The 14,625-nt window shown below is 31.7% G+C and overlaps 2 protein-coding genes across 2 annotated transcripts; one reads left to right on the top strand and one right to left on the bottom strand.

Annotated features, from left to right (window-relative positions):
- Nucleotides 1-230: 230 nt before the first annotated feature.
- LOC141706663 (protein disulfide isomerase-like 2-3) lies at nt 231-6,727 on the top strand. Its single transcript, XM_074509443.1, has 9 exons — nt 231-422; nt 1,630-1,788; nt 2,314-2,427; nt 3,100-3,281; nt 4,448-4,547; nt 4,832-5,008; nt 5,134-5,279; nt 5,878-6,024; nt 6,112-6,727. The coding sequence occupies exons 1-9, from the start codon at nt 288-290 to the stop codon at nt 6,287-6,289; spliced, it is 1,338 nt and encodes a 445-aa protein (XP_074365544.1). The 5' UTR covers nt 231-287; the 3' UTR covers nt 6,290-6,727.
- Nucleotides 6,728-7,319: 592 nt separating this feature from the next.
- On the bottom strand, nt 7,320-8,233 carry LOC141706662 (uncharacterized). The gene has a single exon (XM_074509442.1). The coding sequence runs from the start codon at nt 8,147-8,149 to the stop codon at nt 7,586-7,588; it is 564 nt and encodes a 187-aa protein (XP_074365543.1). The 5' UTR covers nt 8,150-8,233; the 3' UTR covers nt 7,320-7,585.
- Between the last annotated feature and the right edge of the window lie 6,392 nt (nt 8,234-14,625).

Below are 14,625 nucleotides of genomic sequence, written 5' to 3'. Positions count from 1 at the left end.
AACCTCATATGCAATGCAACCACGTATGCAGCCGTTTCAACCATATATGCAACGCGTCCATATTTTTACAAATTTTTATATTTTTATAAAAAAGTGTTATTTTTAGTAAATTCCCTAAATTAAAATACAAATATTTTCTAACAAGAAATAAACAATGACGTGTAAAACTCCAATTGGCCAATCCACGTGTCTCGATTCAGTTAATCAAGGGGTTTTCAGTTAATCATCTTCACCTGGTCGGAAAAAAACATCATCAGCTCAGTGAGTTAAATCGCCGACAACAAACAATGCAAACATTTTCAACATCTACGTTATTACTAAACATAGTATTATTATTATATTTATACGGCACGAGTTCCAATGCATTGTACGGATCATCTTCACCTGTACTTCAACTAACTCCTAACAATTTTAAGTCTAAGGTAACTACTTCTAGTCTTCTACTATTACTATACATACATTAATGTGTGTGTGTGTATATTTTAATGTTCATTTTGTTTGATGAATGTTCTGTTTTGTAAATGCATGATTTGTATTGTTATAGTTTGATGATGTGTGTGGTTTGTGATTTTTTTGGAATTATTTATTTGTGTTTCGAATTTAGTAGCACTAGTTAGGTTTGGTTTGGTAATTGAGGTAATGTAAACTTCTTATTGGTAAAAATTACGGGCTGTTTAGATCATGAGATTTTAAGTCGGTTAACTGGAATGAGAATGAGATTTTAATACATTTTTGTTGTACAATCTCATTTTTATTTTCATTAATGGGGCTCAAATTTCATGATACAAACGGGAATCTTAGTAGGGCCGAGTAAAAAACCGAAAAAAATCGAAACCGAAACTGAAAACGCTTAAAAACCGATAAAAACGAACCGCTTAAAAACCGAGCCTCTTAGAGTGGCGTTGCTTCACACTTTCTGTTCTTAAACACCCATAGAGAAGAGTAAGTACTATTTGATGGAAAGAGATCATGGAATGAATGTAGTTGGGAATTAAAATAATCGTGTAGCATTTTGTTAATTTGAATTATTTTGTTTTATTTTTTTTCATGTGTGCCAATTTAAATTAGAGCTCTATGAATGTATTCCAGATTCCTGCCAATTCGGAAAGGAATGTTGCATCCTTTTTCCTACTCGTTTTCTTCACAGAACTCATTATACAAATTTTCACTGTTTCGCCTTTGTTGTGATCACAATCTTTTATTTCATTCCTTTCGACCAAATGGGGAATAAGCTTCAGTAATGTAGGATGAGATTTAGGTTGACAGATATAGGATTTTTTTGGTTAAGGTTAACTACATAATTTTAAATACTTACACACGCATTCCTCACTTTCACTGAGGCTAACCTTCAACCTTATTAGAAACCAAGGAAGAAGGGGTATCCACTCGCTACAATACTAAGGATATGGAACCTTTTAGTCGATGAATATCTCAAAAGAGAAGTTCTCAGAAATTTAACTCACAATTCCTCTTTCAGTTAATTTTATTAATTAATTACAACACCTAATCATTTGTGATAATTTTCTTCCTGAATAATACATTATGTATAAAAGTTAAATTATTGATTCTTTTGTATGCATCAGTCGACATGTTTTTTAGTAACATCTCTCTATTTGCAAATGGTTGCAGGTTTTAAATTCAAATGGTGTAGTACTGGTAGAATTTTTTGCGCCTTGGTGTGGTCATTGTAAAGCTTTGACACCTATTTGGGAAAAGGCTGCCACCGTCTTGAAAGGCGTTGCAACTGTTGCAGCGCTTGATGCTGATGCTCACAAGTCACTTGCTCAGGTTTGATATGGCTGGGTGGATAATCTTGTAAATAATATCTAGATTAGGTTCCTTTTGTGGCCATTATCCGAATTTTTATCCTGAAACCGATACATAATTGGGAATTTGAGAACTTTTTAATAAGTATTATTGAAATATAAGCATGACTGCTATACCAATATCTGGCATTGACTGTTGCATGAACTGTCAATTTCTTTATGTCATGATTTCCCTCCCCACCTATTTTTTCTCCTACTGCCAAATAACATGTATAGTCATAATATATACACAATTAGATTTGATTAAAAAATCAAAATCTTCATAATATGTAATATTTTATAGTGGCATTTTTGTTAATCAAGCAACTCTCCAAACCCATAAGCTGTTAATATTAGCCGTATTTGAATTATAAGTCTTTGACCCATTGCTTGATTGATTTCATTTTTACAAGTTTCAGTTTATTTCTTCTTTTATAAGCGGCTCTTATCTCTTCTTGTTAGTCCAGACTACTTTGCTAATCTAATCTTCTCTCTTTATTTGCTTCAGGAGTATGGTATCCAAGGATTTCCAACAATTAAGGTGTTTCTACCTGGAAAACCTCCAGTAGATTACCAAGGTGCTAGGGATGCTAAAGCAATTGCTAATTTTGCATCTAAACAGGTCGTCACTTGTTATCTGAGTAAAATATGCTTTTCTTCTGTTGCATAAAGTTGATAAGTGAGATACTTACATGGACTATTGGATTAGGAAGGAGTATTCGCTTGTACATGTAATTTATGTTCTTCGTCAAGCCCAATAAAGGGCAATAATCCAAATTGCAATTTTTTTCACTGTAAATGATATTTCCAAAATCTTTACCTATGTCCAAGTATTAGATCTGGACTATTGCATGGGGGCAACGTGTAGTGCACATCTAACATATAATGTATGCTAGAGTGATATTGTCCGTACTCTGTAGTGGGTAAAGATAGCTGCCTTTTTTAAATATATGTTTTTTCGTAATTTTTGAAAATTATGCTACTCTTTTACCTGGGCTTAAATCTCCCCAAAGATCTATATGTGAAGTAACTTTGACATCTCAGAACTGCATTTTTAAAGCTGTAGTAAGAGGTTGATGCATCATTTAATATTATTCGTTGTAGTCATTCATTTCCATCTTTCTCAATATGAATTGAGATTGTACTTTGGGAGGTGTTAATCCCTGTATCTTTTTTCACAGTCTTGATTACATTTCTACTGAAACTGAAATTAATATTGCCGTACATTGTATGAAATTTGAGTAATTAATATAACGTTTGATGTTCGAAGCTTTTGTCTTCTGTTTATACACAGGTCAAGATACTTTTGAAGGAGCGGTTAGACGGAAAAGAAACAGGGAAATCAAGTGGGAAATCAAGTGAGAAATCAAGTGAGAAATCAGCCCCTAGTGCATCAGTAGAATTAAATTCCCTCAATTTTGATGAATTGGTGCTTAAAAGTAAAGAGCTTTGGGTTGTGGAGTTCTTTGCACCTTGGTAAGTAACGATTGTTGTGACATTGTTATTGGGTCTACCATTAAGTTTTTGAAATCGTTTCTGTAACTGTAAAGAAAGATGCATCCCTTCACGTGAACTTAGCTAATATTAATTAAATAGTCAAATAATATGGTAATTTCTAGGACACAAGCTGTCGATGCTATTAGTATAATAACCATGGCACTAATATGCATTCAGGGAGTGCTTAAGGGTCTTAGACTTCTGTTTTAATGAAGCAGAAGCTAAGCCAAGTGGGATAAATTGAAATACAAACCAAGTAATACAAGAACCTGAATAAAGAAGCCGAAAAGGTAACATGGATTCATGTTGTTTGACAATTTGCCTGGACTGCAGAAGAGACTAGTATATTATTGGAATTCACAAACATTAACATTTAAAGGGATAAATTGTGTGAAGAAAATCAGGTCACACTCTCACAAGATGAGACTTCGCCTCTGCAAGGACTCTGTAACCATGGATCTGAGTCATCCCGTGCAACACTATAAACGAAGAAGTGAAGGACTTTTAGCACCTAATTACTAAAGTGGAATTGTATTGAAATTATCTATTGTGTCACATTTATTATATTAAAGTAACTCGAAATTCCTCCAGTCTGAACAATGTATCACATTACTTGTGGGATAATACAAGTCCGTAATTTTCTAGTTTATTACAGTATTGGCACGGTGCTGCTTAAAACATTTACTGTTTAAAAGTTCTGTTAAATTTAGTTTATGTACTTGCATATTTTATTAACATAAATTTTTTTGGCTTTGAAGCCTGTTTAATGACCTCTCCATTCCTTCATAATCCTCTTTCGTAAAAGCTATTTATATCCTGCTTAACATAACACCAAGGTGTTTAATTATCGATTCCTCTTAACCGGCCAGTCATTGGGCCACAATTCTTGTATTTTAGAGCATTGTATTAATGCCAAGTTGTTCTTAAACCCCAATCGGACTCCATAGTCATGTAATTGAACAAAACAAGAGAGTATCATTGTTTTCTCAAAATCGGTCTCATCTCTGGTTATCCAAACATGCACAACTGAATGTCAATCCACCCTGATTGGTGTACTTGTCTAGTCAGTATGCAACCAATTATATATTTATATGTCAGCATGATGAAATAATTTTTTTTTTTAAAGAAAATCTCTATGATGATAGGTGTGGACACTGTAAGAAACTTGCTCCAGAGTGGAAGAAGGCTTCAAATAATTTGAAGGGCAAGGTGAAGCTGGGCCATGTTGACTGTGAGGCCGATAAGGTATAGATGGTTACCATGTTGCTTTGTTGTTCCAGTTTTTTTTAATGGTCGTACTTACTCAGCTATTTATGCTCGATTGATATGGAGGATGGAGTACTTAATTTTATTCTGGGTTTCTGCCACTAATCGCTGATGTATGCAAATTATATACTTATAATAACACATCTTTTTTCTGCTATACTTTGGTAAAACTGAAATTTTATGAAGCACCGATTTGCATTTTGAGATAGTCTGTTTGATTTTTAACTTCATGTAACATGCTTCTAATGAGTTGGATTTACCAGTCTCTCATGAGCAGGTTCAATGTAGAAGGTTTCCCCACTATTTTGGTATTTGGTGCAGACAAAGAAAGACCCTCTATATACGAAGGAGCAAGATCTGCCTCTGCAATTGAGTCATTTGCTCTTGAGCAACTGGAAATAAATATTCTACCTCCTGAAGTGACTGAATTAACAAGCCAGGTAAGCGTTTCCAAAACCATGCATTGCAACTGATTAGTACTAAGATCTATATATATATATATATCAGGTACTTAAGTGCCAAGTATACAAGTATTGCACTATTTCTTTATGATCATTCCGTGTAGGACATAATGGAAGAGAAGTGTGGTTCAGCTGCCATTTGTTTTGTCTCCTTCCTCCCTGACATCTTGGACTCCAAGGCCGAGGGAAGGAATAAATACCTTGAGCTTTTGTTATCGGTTGCTGAGAAATTCAAAACAAAACCTTACAGGCAAGAACACTTTTTATCTGGAACTGGAGTTATATTTTCCTACTCTGATCTCAATTTCTTAATTCTACTACACCCAATAAAAAATATATAGAGTTCGAAATTGGGCTCGAGAAAACAATGTTCAAGTCGGTTCAATATAAAATATAAACTTGGTGTTTTTAAGTATTTTATTAGCTAAGCTGGGGATGTATTTTAAATCAGCCTTATTTATTAGAGTGCATGGATGGACATTTAAATTAAATGAGTCCGGTTCGGTAAAACTCATTCTTGTATTCATATTATGCTAAATAAATATGTCCAGGGCATTTCGCGAACTTGTATTCAAGTAACTGACGAGCCTTTAAAAAATAAGCTTTATATAGTGTGGTTTGTTTATAGTTCTACCTCGAAAATGGACCAGACTGGTGCTCATTGAGTTTAAAAAAAACATGTCTCAGCTCCTTTACAGCCCAACTTATTCTCGTTTCCTAATGATCTGATATGATCAGATCAGCATCATAAACTTTTGGTGACTGATAGAGACATGAGAGAGTTTGATTTAATCAACTTTGTCTTTAATGATTGGGTTAATTATAATTAAGTGTTGTATCGCCTGCAGCTATGTCTGGGCAGCAGCAGGGAAGCAACCAGAGTTTGAGAAGCAGGTAGGTGTTGGTGGTTACGGATATCCAGCTTTGGTGGCTCTGAATTTAAAGAAAAAAGCTTATGCACCACTCCGTAGTGCTTTTGAGCGTGATCAGATAATGTAAGCACGACTTGCTGTAATTTTAAATTCATTATTTTGTTAACTTGAATGGATTGTGAAGATATTTTTGGTTTATCTGGATTTTAGAGAATTTATTAGAGAAGCTGGACTAGGAGGAAAAGGCAATCTGGCTCTTGCAACGACACCTGAAATTGTAAAAACCGATCCATGGGATGGAAAGGATGGACAAATTCTCGAGGAAGACGAGTTCTCTCTTGAAGAACTAATGGGTGAAGATAGCAAGGAGAGCAAAGATGAGTTGTAAACTTTCAACCACACCAACATTAGAGTAAAATCAATTCGAAAGATTTTTAAATTATATAAAAATATCGCTATTAATCAAACTATCGCAACTGCATCATTCGTAGGCTAGTACCGGAGCTTCCCATATATATCAATCTCCTCGACGTTTTCCAACTTGTCGAGCTTCCATATTATAGTTCTGACAGCTGTGTTGTTCATTCTGTACATTGGCTATTGGCTTCAACATTTTCCAAACACTTGTGCTGTGTCTGTTAGTTTGGCATTGGTTTCTAAGTCTAACAACTATTTCCAAACGGTGCTTATCAGAAGTTTAATCTGTTCAACACTTCTGGTATGGTAAAAGTCCAACCAGCTAAACTAGTATCCTGATAGATGGTCAATGTTGGTTAGTCAATGCTGGTGGATCAAATGACAAAATCTAGCTAGCTTCTTTGTCTTGTTTCATTCTTTGGTTGTTGAACCAAAAGTTTCAAATTCAGCTAAATTGTTGACCACTCATTTCTTCATTAGTAGTTCTTCCTAGTTTTTACACTAGTATTCTTTGACCTTATCCCCATTTTATGGTGAATAAAATGGTAGTAGGAGTATATTTAAACAGGCATTGACGTGCCTGAGGTTGTCCTCGGAATTGTGCATGAGATTAAAAGATTTTCTCGTATTATATAAATGGGATATTTTTGTAAAAACAGGGGGTTGACTTAAAATTACAAAATTATCCATTTAAAATTGTACTTAAAATCTTTATAACTTCTACTCATCATGGACAATCTCAAGTTCAGTTTTCTCATTTATATATCAATAATGTAGGATAAACAATTTATGTATCATATCATATCGCGGTACGTTAATGAAACCCGTACTTAAATACTGTGAAGTATTTTTTTTCATCTTGAATTTGGGACCATTTAGAATATGATTATATGGGTTAGAAAAGTATTTAATTCTTAATTTTTGATTATTAAGACTTAAGTGCCCATAAATGACTGGCATTTAGTAGTAAACACTACTGGACACACACTCAACAACAGTAATACTCCTACAAATGCATAAATTTATCTAAAATCACAAATTACGAATCGATTATTTGTATCGATTTCAACATTCATGATCGATGATTTGTACTACCGTAACCGATAATCGTAACCGAATTGTAGCAGAAAATATTTACACAACCATAATTCAACTTGTAAGGAAGAACATATGAAAAATTTGAATCCACAACAAAATCAACATATCATATAGTTGCAATTTTCTTATTTTTCGAAAGAAAAAGAAGCCGTTTCATTTCGTTTCGTGTTCATATACCCCAAACACCCCAAATCCGACCCCCAAGAAAACTTACAATCTTCTTCACAGATGATGATTCCTTCTCCAAATTCCCCACTTCTTCACCTTGAAAAGACAATTCTGCCTGCTTTGATTCCTTCAAAACACCCTTCTCCTCACTCTCACCAGGGGTAGAATTGTAATTTCCCCTCCTCTTCCCTTTCTTGTTCTTCAAGCCATTACTACCCCTACTATTACTACTACCGCCGCCACCTCTCTTACTCGAAAGCCCATCTTCATACGCATCAATAATCTCATGAATAATTTCGCGGTTCGCGGAATTATTCCAACGCACCCAATAACTCATATAACATCGAAAACAGCTACACTCGAATTCCGGAGCATGATCAAAAACTTTGGTTTTATATTTTACCTTGTGACCCAAACTATTCGAGTTGGCCGAGCACGAGATCAAATACGCTAAAACTTGTCGATCTTCGGGCGAGAGCGCGACGGTAAGAGTGAGAATAGCGGCGGGGAGTAACGATAAGTGATCGGAGATGGGTGGCGTAGAAGGGTGGATTTTTTTCTTCATGGTGGTTTGAAATATTCTTGAAGCTTAAGTTTCTTGGCTTTGAAGGAGTCTTGGGCTTAAACTTTTGTTTAATAAAAATGATTCTTTGGGTTTGGTATATTTTATAGGGAGTGGTGAGGTGAGAATCTAGTGCTGGTTAGAGATGATGTTTGTCACGCGCATTTGTGGACTTGGTTTTCCACACACATGTTTTGGACTCGGTATTAGAGTTACTACTGGCTTACGTCCCGTCTTGGTTAATATTTATATATTTTTAAATTTATTTCACATAATTTTATTAAAATTTGATATAAATAATTAAATGCTAAATAATAATTATATAATTATAATTTCAAGTTAGATTCAAATAGTATAAATAGTATATGATTGATGAGATCTTATTCATAAATAATAAATATAAATATTTGTTATTAATGAGTGAGATTCGAATCCGAAAATTTATATGTATCATTATAAATAATATACATATTTGTTGTTAAAGGAATTCGAACCTGAGAGGTTATATGTATTCTTATAAATAATAATATAAATGTTTTTTGTTGACGGGATTCGAACTTGAGAACTTGTGGAGTGTATTTTTTTAGTATATGGATCTAACGGCTCTGATTATTTGATGAAGAAGATCCGACGGTCGTGATGTAAAGAGATGACCAAAATGAGGGGTCAACTAAACTACAAATTATATCTCATTCCGGTTATTATAGTGTTGTATAGATTACTGAGCAACATTTTATTTAACACACTGTTTCAGACGTGTTGTGTTTATATTTTAACTATTCTCGAAGATAAGTTTTATTCCCTCTATTTATTAATATATAACGTTTGATTTTTTAGCTCATATATTTAGAAAAGATTGATCACATAACTAGAATTATTATTTTTAAGAAATTCTTTTTTTAATAATAAATATGAGATTAAACCTTTATCCACAAAAATATATATTTTTTTAAAAATTATTTTAACTATACGGTCAAAGCTTCCAAATATGTGTGTCAGAAAGTCAAACGTCATATATTAAAAAATAGAGGGAGAAATTATTTGGATTATAATTTTTTACAGAAAAATGTGTTCCTTTACATTATTATTTCTCGCAAATAAAGAAAATTATATTCGTAGGTAACCCGCAGCCGCTACCCTTTGGGTGCGCACTGGGTAAACCCTGCGGGCTCACGCAATAGCCTGCAAACCACGTGAACCAAGGTAAACCGCTTAATGCTCTGACTCGTGATACATAATCATAAATTCTCCTCCCATGGGATTCGAACCTGTGACCAATAGAATAATTATCCCCTCTTTAACCAACTGAGCCAACCCTTACGGGCAGAAAATTATATTTTAAAGATCGAGACTCAAAGATTAGTATTTTTTTCTTCGATATAATTTATCGGGAAAAAACTATTTTCCTTTCCGACTCCCGCTGTTATTTTTTACACAAAAGGAAATTGTAATAGAAAAAAATATATTTTATTTTACTGATGTGGACCGTTAAAATATAGATTCAATATTTGTTAGATAAATGTTTGTTACATATATTAGGACCCACTTTTAGATTGACTTGGTTGATTAAGGGAGAAATTTAATATTAATTTTACTATAGAAACTTTTGTTATGAAGTGAATTTTGGTCCAATGATATAGTGAATTTGTTATTTGAGTAAATTGCCAAAATATTTCGACACTAGTGTAGATGAATTATGAAACGTGAACAAGTCAACTTAGCAACTTGGGGTCCACTTAGCAACGTAAGATCGACGCACACAATCAACATTTTAACACAGAAAAATGTTGAATAAATCTCGAAAGTTAAGAAATAATGGAGCAAAAATAAAAATTTCATCCACACGTGGAGAAAAAATAATGGATTATGAAGAAAAAATAATGGATTATCTTACTTTAATATTTTGTTGTCCTTAAATTTAATTAGCAAAAAATAGAATATTAGTAGAAATTAAATTTTAAACACCGATTATTTGAAAATTTATAGAAAAGTTTGATACTTTACAACATTAGGACAAATTTAATGGTGTTCTCAATATATATGTAATTATTGTTAGAACTTAAAAAAGAAATATTTCTTGGTACTTTTTTTTATTGTAGGTAACCCGCAGTCGTTACCCTTCGGGTGCCACTGGATAAACATCACGTAATAGCTTGCAAACCACGTGAACCAAGGTAAATCACATTTAAACGACAGACTCTGAGTCGGGAGGTATAATAATAAATTCTCCTTGCATGGGATTCGAACCTGTAATCAAAAGAATAGTTATCCACTCTTTATCCCCTCTGTTTTTTATTATATGACGTTTGATTTTTATGCACACACTTCTAAGTGTTTTGACAGAATAATAATTTTTAATTTTTTCTTTTTGTAAATAAAAATATATAAGTAAAACTTTAATTTAGAAAAAAAATCTTAATAAAAAAATTATTTTATCTATGCGATCAAATGACTTAGAATTGTGAGGAAGAAAGTCAAACAACACATAAAAAAACAGATATAGTACTAACCTGCCACAATACATATCTTCAATTGTTAGTTGTATACTTAATCATTTAATCTAACTTTCTCTATCAATGAATATAAACTTTCTTCATTTTTTACTTATTCTTTATTCCAATATCATTTTTAACTCTTTTATGTCATAAATATAGCACAATACTATATTTTGTGCTATAATCAACACAAACTATATTACAATGATCGGACAATTTTGCGATTTTGCCAATAAGATTAAGTTGAATACTTTTTCGATAAATTTATAAATATTTATTTTTTATTTCTGGTCTCAAATCTTAAGAGTTTAATATGATATAACCAGACAAATTAAAACTTTTTAAAGCCATAAAAAAATTTAGGTGTCAATTTTTACAAATTGTAATTCTGATTCTGAATTTTGCGTAATGTTATATTTTCAATTAAATTTATTTTTCACATAATTTGCAAATACAAATATATATTTTTACTCCAAATTTGTCCCGAATTTACTATGAATTTTACATTTTTTATAAAATCTGCATTGTCTCATGTCATATCATATTAATTCAAAATTTTCATAAAACTAAGAAATATTATTGAAATTTGAGATAATTTCGTGAAAGTGTTAAATACCAACCTCAAAAGTTATGCTATAAACAATATTAACTATTTTGAAGCCAAAAAACGTAAACCTCCAATATTGTAATTTTTTTTTGCTAATTGATAATACAGCGATCGAACTCCTCACCTTCGTCAAAAGCCGTGTATAAGTTAAATTTCGATTAATTAATAATTGTTAAATTAATAATTTTATTAAAATAATATTTTTTTTCCGGCATAAGAGATAATTTTATTAAATTTATTTTTCACATAATTTGCAAATACAAATATATGTTTTTACTACAAATTTGTCCCGGATTTAATTTTACATTTTTTTTATAAAATCTGCATTGTCTCATGTCATATCATAGTAACTAAAAAATTTCATAAAACTAGGAAATATTATTGAAATTTGAGATAATTTCTTGAAAGTATTAAATATCAACCTAAAAAATTATGCTATAAACAATATTAATTATTTTGACGCCAAAAAACGTAAACCCCCGTTACTGTAGTGAGTCCCTTTTTTCCTAATTAATAAAACAGAGATCGAACTTCCGACCTTCCGCACAAGGAGCGCATAAATACGGCTCCAGCCTCCAGGAGCATGCATGCGAGTGCCCTTATTTAATCCATAGCAGAATCAGATTCACATACCAATCATATCCTTTAATGTGGCCCCCTTCCGGCCGGAGTGTAAAATACGGAAATCGAAAATAATTATTAAGACACGTAATAGTAATGAATTTGATGATCGGTGATTAATCGGTGTATTAATTGAATATATATTTTTAAAATGACATTCTTGATCTTTATTTTTATAGTAATAAATTTCAAGCTGTGGCAAAATTTTATTAACTAGGAGCAAAAAATAATGATTAATGTACCTTTTCAAAGGTTTTTTTTAAGAATAGTCTTTTTTTTTAATTCCGATATTTAGCAAAAACGTCAAAATATTAATATTTTAGATAGAGAAATGATAGGTTCCCCAAAATTTTTCTCCAAATGCTGATGTGGCGTATAATAAATAGCAATTTTAATATGAGACCCCACGTGCATTAATATGCGCCCACAAATTAAAATATGCCATGTGTTTTTTTATCGTAGATAACCCGCAGCCGCTACCCTTCGGGTGCGCACTGGGTAAATTCTACAGGCTCACGCAATAGCCTGTAATATGCCATATGTTTGCCATATCATTTGGTGAAATTTTTAAGAAAAATTTTTGGACAACCTAACACTACTATTTTACATAATACTACAGAAATAAAGAACTAGATAGTATAAAGACAAGGTTTAAGCGTATTCGAGTCGATAAATTTCTATTTTCTCTGTCTCATATTATATGTTCTGTTTTGACTAATTAATAGTCAAACTGTTTGAATTTTGAATGTAAATTATACTCAATATATATTAAATAAGTTTCAAAGTTTATATCATTAGAAAATATATTTTATTTTTTTATAAAATATTTTTAAATTTATAAAAATAATAAATGAATTTATTTAATTATCCGTCAAAAAATGGTCAAATTGACTATATAATACTCAGAAAAAAACATATAATATGAGACGGAGGGAGTATATACGGTCTTACCGTACTTGAACGAATCAGTTCAGTTGAATCCAACAAACAACGTACGTCGCTGGGTAACGGCAGCGATGAAAACAATCTTCTTACACAAAATGACATTCTGTATCTATCTAGCTGATCTCGTAGTTTTAGCTGCAAGTGTTTTAGTTAAGACCGACTAATTAAACAAAACATTAGCCAACATTAGCCGAAAGTACTGTGATTAAAGACAAACGATTAGTTCCAAATCCAAGAACAATGTAGTACTACTAGAGTACCTGCTTTCTTACAAATGTCAGCACATATAACTATGGATGTGTTTCTTAGCTTAAGTTCAATGATGCTCAAGAATTTCAATTCACAAAACAACATACAATAAGAGGACATACATCTCTTTCACGGTATCAATTGATCGAGACTTCGAACTTATAACATTTTATTCAAACATAACGGGAGGTCGAGACTTCAAACTTATAATACTCCTTCCGTCCCATTGATTTGTATACAGATCGTTTAGACACGGAGGTTAAAAGAATGCGGAATTTAGTGAGAAAAAATAAGAATAGTGCGTAAAGTGGTGGGTACAATCAATATTTAATGTATATATGGCGGGTGTAGTGTAAGAAATGAATGGAGGTAAGTGGACGGGGTTAATTTTTATATTTTCAAACTTTATTATTTCGAGTAAGATTTGAAATGTATAGAATTGAATAGGATATCTAAAAAAGAAAAGTTTATAGAAATGAACGGCACTGAGGGAATAACAAACTATTTTATGGTAATATGAGGTCAAAATTTTGAATTTATGACGGTAATTGGAGTTCGAGGTTTTGAAATTGTTTAACAATTTATTTCACGTTAACTAGAGGCCGAGCCTTCAAACTTATAATAATCCTTTTCATTCTACAGGTCGAGAGCTTAAACTTTTACTAACATTCTAGTCCTGGGTAACATGAGGTTAAGATTTCGAACTTGTATCACATTTTATTTCACGTTAACTATAGGTCAGAGACTTCAAAATTATAATAAGTTTGTTTCACGGTAACATGAGCCTACATGTCTAGAGTTTAAACTTATAACGAGCAATGTTAAGCAGGGGTGTTCACAGATTAGTTTGATCCGGATTCTCGTTTTTTTTAATCGAAGCAGTAAAAACGGTTTTTTAAAATCAAAATCAAACCTGACTAGTTAAACGCCAAAACCAAATCAAACCAGACCATAAAATCACGAATTTTAAACCATAGTTTAAATTTAATCATTTACTTTTGTTTCATTTTTGTTAAACTTACAATAAAACAGTTATTTAAGTAAATACAATATAAAATTTATTATATATTAGTATTCTATATTACATATAAGTACTATGATATATATTTATAAATATTTAGTTTACATATGACTTTCATATACTTTAATTTAATTTAAATAATACTAAGTATATGAATTAGAGTATAATTGCGACATATTAACAATTAACTGAAATTTTTGTTTAAAAAATAATTTGATGTTTTTATTATAATACACACCCACATAAACAAAATCATAATTTATAATCTTTACTTGTAGGTATATAGTAATTTTTATATATATATTATTATATAACGGTCCAGTATGGTCTAAACGGTTTTAATTTATTGAAAATTATAATCAAACTATTTATGCGTGAACGGTGTTTAGGGACGGAGGTAGGGGGTGGCCGCCACCCCAAATTCCTATATAATCGTGAAATTAGTATTAAAATTTATAAAAAAATTACACATTCATATATTTAGTAGTAAAAAAAATTTATTTTCAATTTTCGCCCCCTCAAAAATATATAAATTTTATGA

The sequence above is a fragment of the Apium graveolens genome, chromosome 2 (genome assembly GCF_009905375.1).
Source record: "Apium graveolens cultivar Ventura chromosome 2, ASM990537v1, whole genome shotgun sequence".
Classification (NCBI taxonomy): Eukaryota; Viridiplantae; Streptophyta; class Magnoliopsida; order Apiales; family Apiaceae; genus Apium; species Apium graveolens.
This window is presented reverse-complemented; position numbering and strand designations above follow the sequence as displayed.